Raw genomic sequence first — 19,596 nt, 5'->3', positions numbered from 1 at the left:
TTATCACGAACATAAGACGAATGGCTCAAGGCTTGTCGATGCACCATTTTTAGGAGGCTGCATGAATGGGAGAGAAAATCGTTTCACAAGTGCCGAGGAAGATCGCTTTGGACACGGAAATTACGGCCACTGGCCTTTAAAAAAATTAAGGAATAAAAATAGAAAAAGAGCAGAATGCTTTACAAAATGTGAAGAGAAATGGCGGGGCGGGGTGCTGTGTGTGTGTGTGTGTGTGTGTGTGTGTGTGTGTGTGTGTGTGTGTGTGTGTGTGTGTGTGTGTGTGTGTGTGTGTGTGTGTGTGCGTGTGTGTGTGTGTGTGTGTGTGTGTGTGTGTGTGTGTGTGTGTGTGTGTATGTGTCTCTCTTCGTGTGTGGTGCTGTATTTCGTCGTTTTATGTGTGTGCAGATAGGACATTCGCTCACTTTGATTTACTTTTTCGAACAAAACTTTTCAATTTTCTATTACCTAGAGGAATGAAACTTATGCAGATGTATGTCTTGATGTTCGTTATCTTTTTTTAATCTTTTTTTCTGTAACCGGAGAAGACTTATTAGATACGTACAGTGCATGCGATCGATAACAACCGCCTTTTGTTTTTTTGCTCCCTCTCTCATTTCGTACCTTCATGCAAAACTCGTTAATAGGCAATTTTCACCCTCTCGCTGCAAGGTATTGGCATTTTTTGCACGTTGTAGCTTGATTACACGTTCCATTATGTATCGCTCTTTTGACGTGAAATGGTGGAAAGAAAGAGGACGAGTGGACATAAGGGGGGGGGGGGGGGGGCAGCTGAAGATAGAAAACGGACTGCTGAGAGAGCAGACAAAACCCAAGAAAAAAAACTGCTTCGACATGAGAACAGTAGATTGCTGATACAGCAATGAGGATAAAAGGGATTGAGTTTGTCGGCAACTCAGGTTTTGGAACAAATTGATTGTTTCCGTGATTCAGTATTTGTTGAAAACATGTTGCAAGCCTTAAATATACAAGGAGTTAGGCGCAATGTAGGTTTTGGAATTTTGTTTCCGTTTGTTTTTTTGTTTTTGCGTGGAGGGGGTTCTGTTTGACTTGGAGTTGGATGTTTATATTATTTTGATGTTTCTTTAGTAATAAACCGACATGATTGTGCTTACTTTGTGCTTTAATTGCATTTAACAATGGCACTCATGATGACAACCAAATCTTGGGTAAAAGCCCAAACTCTTTGTGCAGTAAATGCGAATTTGCAAAAGAGAGTCATCAGCAACTGTGGTATACATTTTTCATTTTTCATTCCGACGTTCAAACCAGGCCGTATTAGAGGTATTTTTACGATGTAATAGTTGAGTCAGTGTGTCAAGAGACACCAGAACTTCAAAGACCATAATTAAGCCATGCAGTAAAAACGGATCAGTCAATAACAAACCACGGCTGCTGGAAGAGCCCCAGTGTAGGCTCTCCACAATTAAAGGCTGCCATTTTCGTAGCGTTCATTAATTAATTCATATGGTTTACATGTGCCAATAATGTTATAAAACTGTACCTATGGGAATATAATAACGATTGGCTGTAGCTTTGGAACACAGAAAAAATTATTTCAGTATTGCAAAGTGGTGTTGATAGTGTCGAATGTAAACAGAACAGTCTCAAAGTGAAAGTGGATGTTTTCCGGAAATTGCGCAGGCGGAAATATACAATCTCTCACAGCACATATTCGCAAGAATAAGGCCACAGGCTTCAGCTGACAAGCTACAAGTACATCTAATTTTCTAATAGGCCTATGTACTCACGTGTCCAGCAAAACTTTGGCGAGTTCAGTATCCCCTTTGTACTTGGTTCTCAATTTGAAGCGATGGGCCTCTGACGAAAACAATCTTTCTTTCAGCGCGACCCAGCGCTGGTGCTGCGTGGTGATGAAGCAAGGAGTCCACTTTCTCTTCTCAGCAGATTTAGTGGCCTTGACAGCTTTAGACGGGTTTACTTCTATCTTTTTGGCCATTGTACGCAACCGCGCTTTGACTGTCTCCGACGCCATCTTTGGTTTACGAAACGTCACGAAGTGACGTCAACGGTCTAAAAATAGCCCAAGTCCTGGAGAACTGTTGCTAAACAATGCAATAAAGTATTAATTATTTCTCGTAATTGGTAAGGACTTCAAACCTAAAACGTTGCAGGAAGCTTAATTTATACATCCCCTGGATGTAATTAAACTAATTAAATAGGACTATATCTCAGCCTTGAAGGAAAAGCACCCAAAGCCCGCTTATGCTGTCCTTGTCATCACTACATGCACGGAATACTCGGAAACCACTACGTCAAGTACATCCGGGACTTTGGCTCATGGCACGCAAGGTGACCGGTGAGTTGTATTCCCCAAGAAAAATCCCCTAGCCAAGGTTCATTTTTTTTCCTCAACTGACGCTGCTCAGCGGCTGCTGCTTTCCTCGGCAACAAGTGCCACCTGTCGCTGCTGATTTCGGAGGGGCAGGACTAGATTAGCGGAGTTTTTGGACTAACACGTAAATTGCAACGGGCAGAGGATCGGGCCCTCGTTGAAGAAAGATAAATTGCTGTGTCCGGGAAGTTACGCTTATTGGCTGTTGTTGTTTTTTGGCCGTGTTTTCGGAATTTGGCTTTTTTTGGTATGCGTGAATTCCAGTGGGGTTTGTTTCCTTCCTTAGCTTATCTTGTAATTCGGTTCTGTCAGTCTCTCTCCGTTTCTTTTTGTCTCTTTTTGGTCCTGCATAGCCAAATGAGATAGGCTGAAGGGGAGTTAAAAACCAACAACCAATCTCTCTCTCTCTCTCTCTCTCTCTCTCTCTCTCTCTCTCTCTCTCTCTCTCTCTCTCTCTCTCTCTCTCTCTCTTTCGCTCTCTCTCTCTCATCTCTCTCTCTCTCTTTCTTTTATATCTCTCTCGCTCTCTCTCTCTCTCTGGATGGATGGCTGGCTGGCTGGCTGGATGGATGGATGGATGGATGGACGGAAAGAGGACAGAGAGACATGAGTGAAGTGCGACAGAGACTGGATTTTGTGCTGATGCTTACTGTCCTTTTCCAAACGTTTTGCTGTTGTAAATGCCTGTTTCCACTGTCGTCATGTCGACTGTCATTACGATGATGATGATTTTTTTTAATTTTTTAAATTTTTTTTTAATTATGATTAATATTACAATGATTATTTTTCATGAAGCATGAATGATGAAAATGTGTACACCCCGAATTGAAATGGGCCCAAGGCCCAATCAATAAACCATCCAGACTCCAGACTCCAGACTCCAGACTCTCTCTCTCTCTCTCTCTCTCTCTCTCTCTCTCTCTCTCTCTCTCTCTCTCTCTCTCTCTCTTCCCCACTCACTCAGTCTTTCTATCTAGTCCTAAACGAATCTATCGTCCCATACTGAACACCCTAAAGTGTCTGACGTTATGCAACTTCGGCCGGAAGTCCTTGAAAATAAGTTCTTCGGTGAAATCAGTCGCATCAGCGACCCGAACCTTCGCTTTCGCTTGCTAAACCCTTTAGCTCCTTCCATCTCTTCTTGTCTCTTTTGTTTGCAATTGTTGCACATCAATTTAAAAATCATTGTATGCACACTCGGAAAGCCCAAGAGTTATCTCACCACTATTATTAGCGTTTCCCCCTTCGGTCTTGCCAAAGAGCTTCCTTCCGTAACAAGGGAAGCTCTTTGGTCCTACCATTGCCCGTCGTCCGGACCAAGCCGAAAAGTCCTAGTCAGTTTATTGGTCAACATGTCAGTTGTTACACTTAGCGCGAGAGAAGCTTTTTTTGCATGCTAGGGGTGGAATTCTGTCAGGACGCCTCTCCACTCAGGCTGCCCTGTCTGGAATCCGTGACACGTGGCATGATCATCTGTCGTGTCAGGAACCGTCAACCTGACCGCCGCACCTTGCACTAGCAGCTGCCAATACAGGCTGTCACTGACCATGCCAGCTGAGATGGACCTCAGTTGCTGACCGTATATATAACGATTTACGTCGTCCAAGTTCAGTTGGTTCTTGCACAGTAGACATAAGACAACCTTTATATCTCAGGCCTTAGAGAAATATTGACACAATTACATAAAGCGGTATATAAATTATGTTACGCACAATAAGAGTAACTGTACATTTTGCTGTTCATTCTGTGCCACAGGAAGGTGGCGGGTCATTAAAGGCAATTGTTGTTGTTGTTGTTGTTGTTGTTGTTGTTGTTGTTGTTGTTGTTGTTGCTTGTGTTGCTGTTGTTGCTGATCTTCTTTGTGGCAAACTTCCGCCCTGGGTTACACAGTGGATATTTTCCCGATATATTTTCACAACGAGGAGAAAAGCAACACACGTTCAGTTTTAACTTCTAGGGCTTACTCTCTTTGGCAAAACCACGGTCCTTCAGTCCTGCTCCGGATGTAAAAATCTCGTTATCTGCAATACAGTCCGTAGCTGCCACGGCACTTTGGCACACCTTTTGTAGATGAGAGGAAGACATGTGTTCAGGGCGTTTTTTTAGCGTTTTTGACAGCTGCCACTTGGGTTTGGTAGCTTCCCTGTTTTATCGTAGACAGTAGTTGTTTGTACTCTGCCTCGACAGCTTGGTGTTTATTAAAGGTATGCGGGCATGCAGCGTTTTCTGTTCCCAACTGAGTCTGTCCATGGAAACAGTTAGGATTTATTGTGTGTCTTCAGCTGCAGGTGGAAATTAATCCGTATGTTTAACGTTTCTCTCCTTTCGGCTGAATTCCTGACATCGTAAGGGTGTCGATTATAGAAAAATCTAAATGAATACGGGATTTTTTTCTCTCCAGCGTATCATTTTCAGTTGCTGATCTTTATTTACCATTGTGATTTGTGTTGCGACCCCCCCCCCCCCCCCCCCCCCCTACTAGCACTTGTTTCTCGAACAATTTCTGTTGAATTGCCTGACAGAAAAACAGATGGCTAGGCAAAAATGTCATGGCTGAATGTATCACAGAAGTGCTGATTTAACACAGATTGATTACTAACGGGGTCACATTGCAAGCCTCTGAGGTCTATGGACTCGATCGATAGTGTACCCCGTTTACCACCAGGCAGCCTTTATACAACGGGTCTGATGTAAACGAATTGGATACAGGTGAGACACGATACGGCTTTTTGCCCTCCCCAACGGAAGTTCGAACCGATATTCCCTTCAGCACACCTGAGGCTACGCCATTCTCTAAAGCGAAGGCATTCAAGGAGTTAGCTGATTCGATTTCATCGAGCTGGTTTTCGTCCTGTAATTACTTTTTTATGCTTAGATTGCAGTTCGTAATTTTCTCGTTCGATCTTGCGTTTTGTTGTTTTGTACGGGAGTTTTCCTCTTAGTCCAACCCAAAATCTCAGTTCGTGTAACCTGTTCACCTGTTTGAAAGGGCCACGCGTATAAACCTACAGCCAGCTACTATCATCGAGTAGTAAAGTTTCGAGTTCGAGATCGAGTTCGAGTACCTTGGTTGTTTCGATAATTGAAGGGTGTTTACCCTCCTTTGAGGGACTTTATTTTCGGCCTAGGCAAAGAAAGTCTGCGATTCCTCCTTTTCAGTTCACACATGCATAGCAGTGCTCATTTGCTTCGCTTTCATCTGTTTGTTTGGAGCTCAAGAGCAGAGAGGTTCCGGTTAGAGCTTTTCGTTCAAAGGCTGGGGTTTCAGATATCAGTCTGTTCCTCTGTACATTCTTGTCTGGAAATTCATACCGCGTATAGCTGCTGCATGAGCAAGGAATTAAAAAGAATCGTGCGATTCCCTTGTTGTTGACAGTTCCAGATACTGATCAGAAAATAAGCTGCTGTCGATATGTTTTCGAAATCTACCCCCCCCCTCCCCCCTCCTCTACCGTTTCCTTACTTTCCTTTATCCCCATTTTCCTTTCAGCGTATCCGTTGAGCTTTCACTCTCTTCAATCAGAAAATCCAATTTTCTCGAGCATCTGATCCGTGTGTTTTTCCGAAGCTTAGTTCTCGCCTTCTCCATTTCTTTTCTCTCCTTTTTTTTTTTTTTTTTTTTTTTGAAAGAGAGAAAAAACATAGAAGGCTATTTGCCTCCCGGCACGTGCGCTGCCATCATTTCCTCAATACAGCATTGTCCTCGTTTGGTTTTGCATGCTGCAGTGTTATTTTGTTTGCACCGTTTGGATTTTCTCCCACTCTTTGCAAAGATATTCAATGCTGTTAGTTTTCCTGTATTTTTTTTTTTTTTTTTTTTCATCTGCATCTTCTTATCTCGTTTGAGTCACTATCGCCTTTTTCGCCCTCTTCAACAAAGTTTTGTTACTGGGGTAATTGAAATAAGGCATTTATATATTTATTATGTCGTTCTGTGGCTTGAGTCTGCAGGGTGTTGTCTTTGGTGATTGAAAAACAAATAATAGGCCTAAGTGATGGTCCTCTGTTGACTTTTAGAGGGACATTTTGAATAACAAAAACAACAACAGATTTTATCAATTAATAAATCAATCAATCTGCCAACCAATAAACCAATCGATCAATCAGGCAATCTGTTATTCAATCTTGTGATCTGTCAAAAGTCGTCGGTGTTTCTCGATCTAACTACACGTTGAAATATAGTTCACCAGCTTGCATTCAAGTGGGTCAGTGTATAAGTCTGTCGCGTTTTGTGTCTGTAATGCCAAAGCGAATACCGGCAACCGACCTTCGCAGAAGACACTGAGATCGAACCTAACTTTTGAAGATGGCGCAGTTGCAACGAATATGCATACGATTCCTGCAACTACCCCTCCTTACCCCCATCTCTTCACACTCTCGCCTCCACCTCAGTACCTCATTTACTTTTCCCGGTCGCCACTTTGGAGCCAGGGTAGACAGAGGAACTGATAGAAAAAGCCATTCTTTAACCGCCAACCTCCCATTGCTTGCCCCACTATCGTACCCCGTTATCATAGCGCCAACTTTTACACCCCGCCACTTCTTGCACGCGAGATATTTTACGGGCTTCTATTAGTAGCAGGCGATGAGGTCAATAACAGGCAATTCCATGTGCAAGCGACGATATATGTTTTAGATTCCTAAACGGGAAGCACTATAGATGACGCCTTGGCTATATATCGTTCACTGACTGGACTATGCAGCAATTTTTCGATGAGTTCTGCAACAGGCAATTTCGCTCGTGTGCACAGTGCAGCGACGAGGGATGTATTGTATGTTATTAGACTCTGGAATGCATTGAATGTAGATGTCCTATTGTTTGTGTGATGAAACATGTATTTATGAGTTCTGCTAAATTGCTGGTTTTTCTTTCCCAAGGAGGATCTAGCAAGTGCATGGTTATCTTTTCGCGTCAGATATCATTTTGTGAACATTTGTTATTCCCACGTCTACTGTGACAGTGATTTCAATGTAAGTTCTTTCTTCTCAGATAAAAAAAAACCTCTCAACCATCGTCCAGTTCAATAATGGTAATTCTGTGAAAAAGTATGCCTTCGACCTGACTGTTGAGTCACCACTATTATACAGATCAAACACAACGTTGTTCTACATTATTTGTCAAAATTCGTTTGAACCATAATTATGATATGCAAAGTGGGCAGCTGAGTTACTACTTGTATGCATAATCCAGAGCTTCTATAAGTAAGACGGGCCCAAAGCCGAGCAGCCTTTGAATGCATTCTTATGCCGAAAGACTCGCATCAAGATTCAAGTTAAACGATATTAGGCCCCCCCAAAAAATAGGTCTGTTTACGGTAACCCGACCGACCCTAGTTTTTTCGCGCGACCCTAGATTTTTTTTTGGCATTTGGGAAAAAAAAAAAAAAAAAAAAATCCCGACCTACCGACCCTATTTTTTTGGCCTATGTTACCGTAAACAGACCTATTTTTTGGGGGGCCTTAGCTGAGAGGAATGGGAACAAAGAAGAAGAACAAATTCTCAGAGATTGATGATGGCCATAAAACTTAAACCTTCAGTCAGAACAAATTGACACGAAACACTTATCAAGATACTGCTCTGCAGTTCAAATCAGGAAAGTCCAGAACAAGAAGAGGGATGGACCGACTATATGTAGGGAAGACTGAGTCAGTATGCCACAATAAATGTTAGAAGTGTGAAGTGTAGACGATAAAAGCTTCTCGCAGGAGGTGAGCCGAAGATAACAGAATGTGCTAAGACTCCAAGACCCGTAAGACACGGAGGAGGGATTCCTGACAGTTCCAGATTGAAACTGATGCAAAGTCAAATTGGTTTTCTGGGCAGGAGGGTCAGTTTGGGTCCGCGGTGGCGCCAGAGTGGGGAGATTAGTTTTCTCTCTCTCACCTGCCTCTGCCACTGCTGTTCACACCTGATTCTAAATCTTCTTCCCCACCCCCTCTCCCACTCCTCCCCTCCCTATCTTTCAGGTATTCCCAACTGACTTTCCTTTGCCTCTCCCTTTTCATGAATTCGGGTTCCGCGCCTCCAACCACCTGTTCGTTCAGTTGGCCTGGGGATAGTGCACTCATGGGAATTTTGTAAAATTGATTAAAACTTACTTTGATGTCGAAGGAGTCAGATCTCTTTTTGAAAGTTTCTTCTGAATTGCGTGGGAAGATGTTATTAAAGCTTCCAGGTCAGTCTGTGGTGTAATTTTATTAACCTCGTTCCCTTATTCCCTCCTTCCCTTATTCCCTCCTTCCTCCTCTCTCCCGTAAGGAAGACATAGCCTTAGACTCAAACCCTCCCCCCCCCCCTTAGACTCAACCCCCTCCTTCATCTGTCTGCTGACTCGGTATCCCCCACCCTTGCACTGCGTAAACACACACACACACACACCTTTCATATCTCTCTCTCTCTCTCTCTCTCTCTGGATTTTTACATGTATGATTGTTTTCACCCCGCCATTTAGGCAGCCATACGCCGATTTCGGGGGAATACCACCATTAAAAAAACATCCTCCTCACAACCACCCGCTAATCATCTGTTCCTCATACGTTTCCAGTTTCTCAGCGTTCAAATGAATGAGCGCAACATTAGAACAGTAGCACACTTTATACACAAAAAAGTGCAGCTGTCGTGAGCCATTTTCTTTCTTGTTTGTATTCATGATGCAATCTCCGCTGTGAGGCAGGAGTCCTTGGAAGAATCTCTGCTCGTCGCCACCCCCTGTTCTCCTAAATCTCCTTGACGCCAAAGACCTGAGATGCAAGAGGAATGTGTTTCCTTGTGTGTGTAGGTGGGTGACGGGGGACGAGGTTTGGGGGATGGGTGGAAGTAGGGGTGGGTGTTGTGGTGGTTGGTAGTGTGTGTGTGTGTGTGTGTGTGTGTGTGTGTGTGTGTGTGTGTGTGTGTGTGTGTGTGTGTGTGTGTGTACGGGACTGGGTGGCCGAGTGGTAACGCACTTGCGCTCGGAAGCGAGAGGTTGCGTGTTCAGGCCTGGGTCAGGCCGCAATGTTCTCCCCCTTTCCTAACCTAGGTGGTGGGTTCAAGTGCTAGTCTTTCGGATGAGACGAAAAACCGAGGTCCCTTCGTGTACACTACATTGGGGTGTGCACGTTAAAGATCCCACGATTGACAAAAGGGTCTTTCCTGGCAAAATTGTATAGGCATAGATAAAAATGTCCACCAAATACCCGTGTGACTTGAAATAAAGTGTTAAAAAAAATTCCATCTCACACGGCATTAAGTCTCAGGGCTTGGAAACATGAATACACGCATGCAGGAAAAAATAAAAAAAATGGGTAGCGCCGTATACTGTATGGCAGCTCGCTTTCCCCAGGGAGAAAGCAGCCCGAATTTCTGTGAGGTTACCCTCATGGACTATATAAAATCTTATCCTTATCCTTAGTGTGTGTGTGTGTGTGTGTGTGTGTGTGTGTGTGTGTGTGTGTGTGTGTGTGTGTGTGTGTGTGTGTGTGTGTGTGTTGGATTGGGATGAGTTTGATTGTGTGGATGTATGCATGCATGAGGGCTGAAGAGAGATGATGTGTGTTTGTGCATGTGATGTGTGTGCCTCTGTTTCTGAATCGTAGTTTCTCTGAGAGAGAGAGAGAGAGAGAGAGAGAGAGAGAGAGAGAGAGAGAGAGAGAGAGAGAGAGGACGGGGGGAGAGGGAGAGAGAGATGTGTGTGCCGCTGTTTCTGAATCGTAGAATCGTAGTTTCTCTCTGAGAGAGAGAGAGAGAGAGAGAGAGAGGGAGAGAGAGAGAGAAAAGGTAAGAGAGAAAGTAAGAGAGAGAGACAAAGTCAGTCTGTGTGATCGCGCATGAGCACATTCAGATGCACAAATAACTCCAACACCATCCGTCACTTACCTTTCTTCCTCCAGTTGCTTCAGTTGCAACCTTCATCTTCGATTCCTCCTCCTTCTGCACTTTCTGCAAGCATCTCATTTTAAAATTCGTTGTGTGTCTTCTCCTACGTTTGTTTCTTCAGGCAAATCACTTACGCATTCCGGTCACAGCTGCGGGTCCTTCTATGTTTCTGCATTTACATGAGCAAAAACGAAAGAGAAAACAAAATAAGACAAAATACCTCAGCAAATAACAAAGAAATCTGTTTCGCAAAATTGCACATGCCAGCAAATTGCATCCACGCCGAACCATTTGCTTGTCCTTGTTTTAAGCAGATTTACGCATGCGCTTTCTTGTGCCACTGGTAATTTCTTGTGATGGATTGTGAAGCAAACCTCTTGTGTTTAGGAGGCTGAAAAGAGAGCAATTGTTTTATTTTGTTCCTTCTTTTTTTCTCTCTTTCTCTCTGTTTAATTTTTGTGGGGGGTAGGGGGGGGGGTCAGGCTCTTGCGTCAGCCTGTCGGTTGTAGTGCAAAATTAGTGGGTTTTTTAAATAAACAGGTTTGCAAAACAATATTTTTGTACTCTGCTGTTTCGTTTACGCGGAAGATTACCGTAATTGAGCCGTTCATACTATCTCTGGAGATTTGAAAAGTGCATGTGCTGTTACAAGCGAATCTGTCTATGGTTATTGTGCTGTGTTCGTAAAGTTGTTTTATAAAGGTGTACTGAAGCATCCCCCTCATAGTTGTTTTTGGGACGAGTATCTACGAGGGCAACTTCTCTAAAATTATGTTGCGAGGTAGGCTGCAGGGCTAAGTTTGTCTTGTCAAAAACGAACATGGATAATGAGAAAGTCTTCTGTGTCACAGTCATAATCAATTAGGCAATTAAAACTCGATAAAAACGCTCTGTAGAATAATCCCAAAGAAAAAAGAAAGAAAAAAACCACGAATTGCCTGGTATCTCCTCAGGAGCGGTTGAAACAAAAGAGCTTTGGCGGATTACTCTGTGTGCAGAATATAATTTATTGAGCAGAGCAACAGACGTGTCCAGCGCGGGACCTTTGTTTTCAGTTGAACAGTTGAGTGTAAGTGAACCATTGTTCGACGGCGACGACCCGAAGTGTCCGGGCGCAAGGTCCGTCAAAGGTCAGTTCACCTGTAGATATCCGCAGCTCAGATGTCCGCCGTTTGACACTTGAAGAATGGTCCTCGTATGCCTTGAGGCCGTTCTTCGTAAATTACTTTCTTGAACCGTGGAGACACCTTCTTCGTCTTGCAAGAAAAGACTGCATGCATGGAGTTTAAATTGCCATTGCGTCCTCAATTAGTCTTCTTCTTCTGCTTCTTCTTTTTCTTCGATGATCTTAGACACACACACACACGCACGCTCGCTGGCAGGCACACACACACACACACACACACACACACACACACACACACACACACACACACACACACACACACAAACTCACACACACACACACACACACACACACACAAATCCTCACCCAACACCAGCAAATCGTAAGATATATACCCGCCACTTTTCTCCCTACCTTCCAGAATCCCCCCCAAAGAACCCCTTCTCCCCCACTCCTATTTCGCAGCTGTGGCAAATCAGTCCACAGGGCAGTTATTACTGTGTGTTCCTATCTGCAGCCAATATTTATACCTCTGTGTCTATCTCTCACCACCCTGGTTTCATATTTGTTCAGACACGAGCCTCTGTACCCCAGAGCTTGAAAGACTACTGACAGGTCTTGCACAGAAGATCCTTTTGATGTGTGTTAGCTCAGAAATGCCCTTCTCTTTTTACTCGTCTTCCGCTAGCACAGAATTCTGTGAAACCCTCAGCGGCAAAGAGGCATCACTCTCTCTAACCCTTCTCAGATCCAGCGGTACATAAACTAACAAATCCGATTAGGGGTAGGAATTAGGAGAACTAATGTGTGAGCACCAACATTGAAGGGTAGCAGGGGTAGTAAATAGACCTCCCTTTCAATCAAAGGTAGCCAAGGATGTTTTCTTTCATAATTCCTGCTTGTACGAGATAACCATGATGGTGGCCGCCGAATGCCTCGAGGGTCAGACTCCTCGGCGGCACTGGAACTGGTGCTTTTTATTCTCTGGTAAGACATCTTCCCTGAGCTCAGTTTGATCTCTGGAAACCTTTTTTCCTGCTTTTCTTTGTGGTTTTGCTGCTTGTTTTGCCAGATTAGTCATGCTGTGTTACAGGTCCCGAGTCATGATTAGAGGCTACGTACCGAACGATCTTTTCGTGGCAACCGTTTTTTGAAATCACCCGCAGCCCCAAGATGAAACGACCTCGAAAATGATCCCGGAAATCCCAGGATGCAACAGTCTCGGTTTTATATGTTCACTGATTCAGTCTTGTTCGTGAACTTGGATGAGATCACTTAGCAGATCTCGGCAGTCAAAGCTTTAAATGCAACGTGCATTCATGCAGTCCGGTCATTGAACTCCGACTCGCGTGAACTGGCTTAGCATGTCTCAGCAAACAAGGTACCCAAATATATATACAAGAGTCTCCGATGTCTGCGTTCATGCAGCCTTGGCCGTGAACTTGCGCGCAAAGACGTGCGGCAGGTCCCGGTAATAGAGGCCCCAATGCAACGGCCTCTTCAGTCAATGCCTCAAGGGTCAGACTCCTCGGCGGCACTGGAACTGTCGCCTTTTATTCTCTGAAAACACATCTCCCCTGGATCTTTTCCCCTTCACTTTCGAATTTTTCCGCTTGTTTTGCCAAGTTTATCCATGCTACAAATTGCGAGTCATGATTACAGACCATGAATGCCACAGTGTATTTATTGCACGCATGGTGCACGGGTAATCGTTTCTGATACTCTTGCGTAAGTGCCAGATATGTAACGATCTTGAAAATTTTTCTTGACGGTATTCCTGCAAAAGCTGTTGAAACCGCAGTCTCAGTGTTCTTTGTTCACGGGCTCTTGCTCGTGAACTTGCGTCAATTGACGTGGACATGGCGCGCAATGAATACCCCAAACACAAACGTCTTGGTTGTTCTGTGTTCATGCAGTCTTTGTCGTAAACTGGCGAGAACTGACATGGCAGATCTTGGTAATCAGGATTTTGCCTGAGTGGCTTTTATTAATGAATGACATAATGATCGCAACGGACCTTGCTGGTCTTTCTGGGTGGCATCGTTTAACGGCGTACTTTGATCTTTAAGTGACTTGCGTCTCTTTATCCCTTGTCAGTGTTTTTTCTTCTTTTTTTCCGTTGTCTGATGACACTAAGTGGTGGCAGTGATGAATGAAACATGCCGCTGACGCAACAATCCTTGAAATGAACTGCCCGCGGTGTTAGCTAACCCCAATTACTGTGTGCGCAGCAATTGCATTTTGAGCCCGTTCTGCTTTTAAGGCACAGCACTTCTTGTGCGAACGCTATAGCTCATGACTTCAGGTATGGTCAGACTTTTACATGGGACAATGCCATCGCACTGGAAATATACCAAACAACTGACATCCCAGAACTGCTAAATGCCGTTCAACCTTGAAGGTAACCGAGTGCTTGCGCTGTTTACGCAAATGAACTATTTGAATAGCTAAAGCAGCGAGACTCCTTACTTAGACGCCCAACCCCTCTACCCTTACATCCCGCCTTCGCCCACCTCCTCATTTCTTGAAACTCTCTGGCACTAATTTCTGGTGCTAACAATCATGCAGCATGATATCAGTCTCGCAAAACACGACCACACAGACCTCCGCCCCTTATCACGCTGATTCCCACCGAATCACTGAAAGAATTTGCAGACAAGACACGCTTTTTCTGTGAATACCAGAGGTCCACAAAGTACCTTTCTGGTATCAAAAAACAAGAAAGGTAGGTTGTTGGAACGTTTGTTATTGACAAAATAATACATTCACAGATTTTTTATTTTTATTTTTTCTTAATTTAGATTTTTGGATTTGCTCACCTTTCTGGTATGTTTTTGTGTGAAGGCTAAAATGTAGTACAGCCAGTACAATCCCTCCACTGTACATATACGTATGCCAAGTATCCGCGAAGTGTACAATTAAAACGAATGAGTCAGACTGGTGTGCCAAAAGGCTATAGCTAGTGAACAACCAAACAAAAATATGTATGTGCCCTCTGTCCGTTTGCAATTGTTAAGTTCTTGTCGTTTCCACAAACACAAACGAGCTATCGCAATCATCGTATCCTTATCTGTTAACAGTTGTCAAGGTTTTGTGGTAGGTATGCATGGCATTTTTTCTAGCGTGAAAGATAAGCTTATGAACGTTTAGCACTACAGGATTGCGCTCAAAGCAGTTGTCGAGGACCTAGGCCGTTTCGCCAAATAGCAACGCTTCTTATACGTATATTATATAGAAACCATGTCGGATGTCAGCTGTCAAGGTTTTAAGGGAACGCAGCGTGGCAGAGAGCTGGCATTTTTTGGCGTGACGGATAAGTTTCAAAAAGTGTGACTGTCTGCACAGCATGCTCAGCCAAGTTGCAAAAAGTAAACGCAAGGAACTGAGCCAGGAACAGGTTGCCGACATTCTTATTTTGTTCACAACTAGACATTACCATTTAACCTTCGTGTGACAGTTGTCAAAGTCAGTGGTACGCAACCTAGCAGCGTTCAGTGGACCCCCCCCCCCCCTCTAAAGACCCCCCAATTTAAGACTCCCTCCCTTTTAAGACCCTGTTTTCTCAGACTTTCTGTTAGTAATCTCTGTAACTGTACCCCCATTTTAAGACTCCCTCCTTTTTAAGACCTGATTTTCTTAGATTGTTTGAGGTCTTAAAAGGGGGTTCCACTGTAGTGGCATTTTTTGGCGTGAATGTTGGCGTAATGAGGTGTGATGCGGAACGCAAACAGATGCGTCTCCCGTCGCGACGACTGTCCGGGATAATCGCGAAACGGGACAAGAAACGCAACGCATACTGACATCCACCGATAACAGCGAGGGTAAAATCATAATGCTCCTGTAGACTGCCGTCGCCAGGACTGAGAAAAATTCGACAAGGTGAACTGGCTAATTACTTTATCTTATCTCTATTTGCGAGGCTTGTTTACGGGGAAAACATGTGACGCCGCCGGGTGTGATTTTATGTAACATAATGTGTTTTGGGTGTCCTGCGCTGTTGAACTGTCTTGTTGTGCAACCTTCACCTTTGTTCCGCTGAGGTTCAGTTTGCCCTTGCTGTTCTTGCAAGTATTTATATACCTGACTGGGCGGGGATGTATAGCTCAGTCGGTAGCGCGCTGGATTTGTATCCAGTTGGCCGCTGTCAGCGTGAGTTCGTCCCCACGTTCGGCGAGAGATTTATTTCTCAGAGTCAACTTTGTGTGCAGACTCTCCTCGGTGTCCGAACACCCCCCGTGTGTACACGCAAGCACAAGACCAAGTGCGCACGAAAAAGATCCTGTAATCCATGTCAGAGTTCGGTGGGTTATAGAAACACGAAAATACCCAGCATGCTTCCTCCGAAAGCGGCGTATGGCTGCCTAAATGGCGGGGTAAAAACGGTCATACACGTAAAAGCCGTGGGAGTTTCAGCCCATGAACGAAGAAACAAAATATTCCTGACTTATTGTCATCCGTCGTTTAACTATTGTGTCACTCTTTCACAACCCATACAAACCCGACAGAGTTATTTTCGACGGGAATTCGTCTGTTGGTTTGCGCTCCAATCGAACACGTCTGGTAACGTGCTGTTCAACAACAATCTAAGCGTGGGTTACAAGTTTTTGACCTAGCCCTGATGATCTGATTTTTTGTCAACTATCCCTTGAAATCATGACGCCTTCACCGACTTCGACTTTTCTTCTATTGCAGTGGCCTGGTTCATATTCACGGGACATGTTCTCTGGGGTCAACTTGGGCGTGATGTACATTATTGTATCATTGCCACCTCAACGCCATCTCAACCTGGGCTTGTTCTGCGTGATTTAATCATTGTCATTGTTTCATGTAGTCTCTATCCTGAGATGTTTCTCTTCTTTGTGCGTGCGGGTGTGTGGTTCAAGTTCGACCCCACCTTAACGCCATCTCGACCTATAGGCTTGTTCTGCGTGATTTTATCCTTGTCATTAATTTGTGAAGTCTGTATCCTGAGCGTTTCTCTTCTTTTTCTGCGTACAGTTGCGTGGTTCACGTTCGACCCCACCTCAACGCCAGGCGACGTGATCTTCTCCAACAACAACTTGAGCGTGACCTGCAGCAGCTTTGACCACAGGGTAGTGTTGGGCAGCGTGGGCTTCTCCAAGGGTGTCCACTATTGGGAGGTGGCCATTGACCGCTACGACTCCCACACTGACCCCTCCATCGGCATCTGTCGCTTTGACGTCGACAAGACCATTATGCTAGGTGAGTGCATGGTTTCTGTGAGTGAGCGTGAGGATAGTGTGTGTTTAGATGAGGTGAGTTAAATTGGATGAGGCTGGAGTGGGACAGGTGTATGTTTGTCTGTCTCTCTGTCTGTATGAGTATCTGTATACGTCTGTCTCTGTCTCTCTTTCCAAGTCTATCTACATCTCTCAAAATCACTCTCGTTCTGTGGCATGTCTGTATGTCTGTGTATCTGCTGTTTTGTCGCTGTTCACAGTTCTTCCGTTTGTTTCACACCTCTTCTCTCTTATTGTGTGCCTTTCTGAACCTTTGTAGCTGTTTTGTGAAACCTGTTCTGGTCCACTTCTTTGGGATCTGTTAGGTCTTAGTTGAAGAAGGAGAGAACAACGTTCAGAGCCCTGTTTGGGATGTGTAAGGTCAGTCTCATGCAGTTGAAGAAGAAAAACACACTTTCTATTCCCTGTTTGCTGACCTGATTGACCTGTCCGCAAGGTCCAGTATCGTAAATCGTTTCATCAACAAACAGCCCAAGAGAGAAGAAAACAAAGCCATGGGGTACTACTGACCACTGGTCAAGAGAAACCTGCTTTCAACATCATTGTCTGGCCGTCGTGTTTGTCCATCTGTTTCTGTCTGACCGGCAGGCCAAATTGATTCTCTGGCACTCTGACCCGCTGGTCAAACTTGATCCATCTTCTTTGCCGGGTCGGGGATTTAGAGAGAGAGAGAGAGAGAGAGAGAGAGAGAGAGAGAGAGAGAGAGAGAGAGAGAGAGAGAGAGAGAGAGAGAGAGAGAGAGCAACAGACAGACAGACAAAAGGAAAATTCATAAGCCGCTGTTGGCCCGGAAAGACAACCGGGCAAAATCGAGACAGACACAGAAAATTACCGCCTCGAGAGCTAGTCAGTACCCAACAGACCGACACACACCTACACAATCAACATAATTCTCTACTTAGTGACCTCAATCAACGAAGTCAGCAGACCGTACAAAATTATCCATTTCCCGTTAGTAGCAGCTCTTCCCCCCAGCCCCAGTTCCCCGTGAGGCATCGATGTTGACATTGTCTGGGGAGGCCCAGACACAATAGACTCAGCCCTTGTAGATGGTAGTGGCTACTTAGGTCACAGGGTCATCGGTCTGTGCAGGTAATTAGGCCAGAATACCGTCTGGTCAGCTAAATTGCACGAGGGGATTAGTGTAAGCCGCGATGATCCCAGAGAGCGGATGGGGATATACGGTCAATTGAGCGATGTGTCGATGGATTAGGTTTGTTGAGCTCTTGCGTGTGTTTCTGTCAGAACTGTTGTAGGCAATCCCTAGATATTCCCAGATGGTAAGCACGCAAGCAAATATAGAAACTCTCTGGCATATAAAATTGATCAAGATTAATTTTCTTTTTTTGTTTGTTCTCTATCTGAGAACACTTTTTACACTTTAGTATATGTAGCCTGTGTCACTTCAAAGACATTTCTCTTGAAACGTCTTTCCTTTTCTGTTCTTTTTTTTTAAATTCTTTCTCTCTTTCTTAAACAATTGGAATCTTCGAAGAGAAATGAAGGTTCCGAGGATGGTTTCCCACCGCGGGTTAGGGGGAAGAATTTACCCGATGCTCCCCAGCATGTCGTAAGAGGCGACTAACGGATTCTGTTTCTCCTGTTACCCTTGTTAAGTGTTTCTTGTATAGAATATATAGTCAATTTTTGTACAGATTTTAGTCAAGCAGTATGTAAGAAATGTTAAGTCCTTTGTACTGGAAACTTGCATTCTCCCAGTAAGGTAATATATTGTACTACGTTGCAAGCCCCTGGAGCAATTTTTTGATTAGTGCTTTTGTGAACAAGAAACAATTGACAAGTGGCTCTATCCCATCTCCCCCCTTTCCCCGTCTCGATATAACCTTCGTGGCTGAAAACGACGTTAAACACCAAATAAAGAAAGAATCCGAGGATGGTTCTTATGATACATGGATGTTATCGAATCACAATAGAAACTGTCCATATGTAGATCTTCCTGGCTAGCCAGGTGATGGGGTCATCAGTCTGTACAGATAATTAAGATACCGTCTGGCCAGCTAATTGTAAGGGGGATTTAGTGAGAGCCACGATGATCCCGTGCTTTATTTTGTAGAAAGGAGATGGGTGTACGGTTAATTGAGCGATGTGTCGATGGATTAGGTTTATTGGGTTGATGCGTGTTACTGCCTCCATTGTTAGAAATTGGTAGTGATTGCCAGATGGGAAACATGCAAGCAGAACATCTCTTTCTCGTATTCTTGTCTATGGCATGACATTGATAAGAATTAATGTTTGTTTTTCTTTTTCTAAAGACAGTGCTTATACACTTACATTTGGAACATGCCAAAGGTTGTTTAAAAAAAATCGTCTATGACACTGCAGGGAAGTTTTTGTTGGAAGCAATCTCTTTACTTATTCTGATCTCTTACTTTTTTTGGCAATACGAATCTTCGAATTCAAACAAATCCATCATGGATCGTTTGGTACAAGTATTTCTTTGTTCGATTTACAATAGACACTGTCTGTGGTAATTCCCTGGCTAACTAGGTCAGAGGGTCATCTGTCTGTCCCGGTATTACAGGCAGGATACCGTCTGGTCGCTGCTAATTGTAAAGGGGATTAAGTGTGATCCATGCTGATCCCCCCGCTTGGTTTGGGAGGATATGGTCAATTGAACGATGCGTCGATGAATTAGTATTATTGGGCTCGTGCGTGGTACTGTCGCTATTGTATGTAATCCGTACTGATTCCCAGATGGTGAGCATAACTATGTAAGTAGAAATAAACTTAACCGCTATTGCATGAGGTGCTGAATATGCTGTTAATAAAATGAATCAGGGTTAAGTTTTAATTTTTGTGTGCGAGAGTAGTCTAAGTCTGGTTTTAGAGAAATCTTTCAAACCCGGCTTAGCGGGTGTCTAGATGACGGGAAAATGGTGGAAGTCCAACAAGCACGAAAGATACTGGGGTAAACACACTTCTGTGGTGACATTAGAATATATGGATGCCTCATTTTTGC

The 19,596-nt window shown here is 44.1% G+C and overlaps 1 protein-coding gene across 1 annotated transcript in view; it reads left to right on the top strand.

Moving 5' to 3' along the window:
• The window catches only part of LOC138952560 (E3 ubiquitin-protein ligase TRIM9-like), a 51,908-nt gene that overhangs the window by 15,938 nt on the left and 16,374 nt on the right, over positions 1-19,596 (top strand). The window contains exon 3 of the mRNA XM_070324247.1: positions 16,354-16,578. Coding sequence (XP_070180348.1) covers positions 16,354-16,578 — 225 coding nt within the window. The remainder of the gene's footprint in view (positions 1-16,353; positions 16,579-19,596) is intronic.

The sequence above is a fragment of the Littorina saxatilis genome, linkage group LG17, assembly GCF_037325665.1.
Source record: "Littorina saxatilis isolate snail1 linkage group LG17, US_GU_Lsax_2.0, whole genome shotgun sequence".
Taxonomy (NCBI): domain Eukaryota; kingdom Metazoa; phylum Mollusca; class Gastropoda; order Littorinimorpha; family Littorinidae; genus Littorina; species Littorina saxatilis.
The sequence above is the reverse complement of the archived record's forward strand: the minus strand, read 5'-3'. Positions and strand labels throughout refer to the sequence as shown.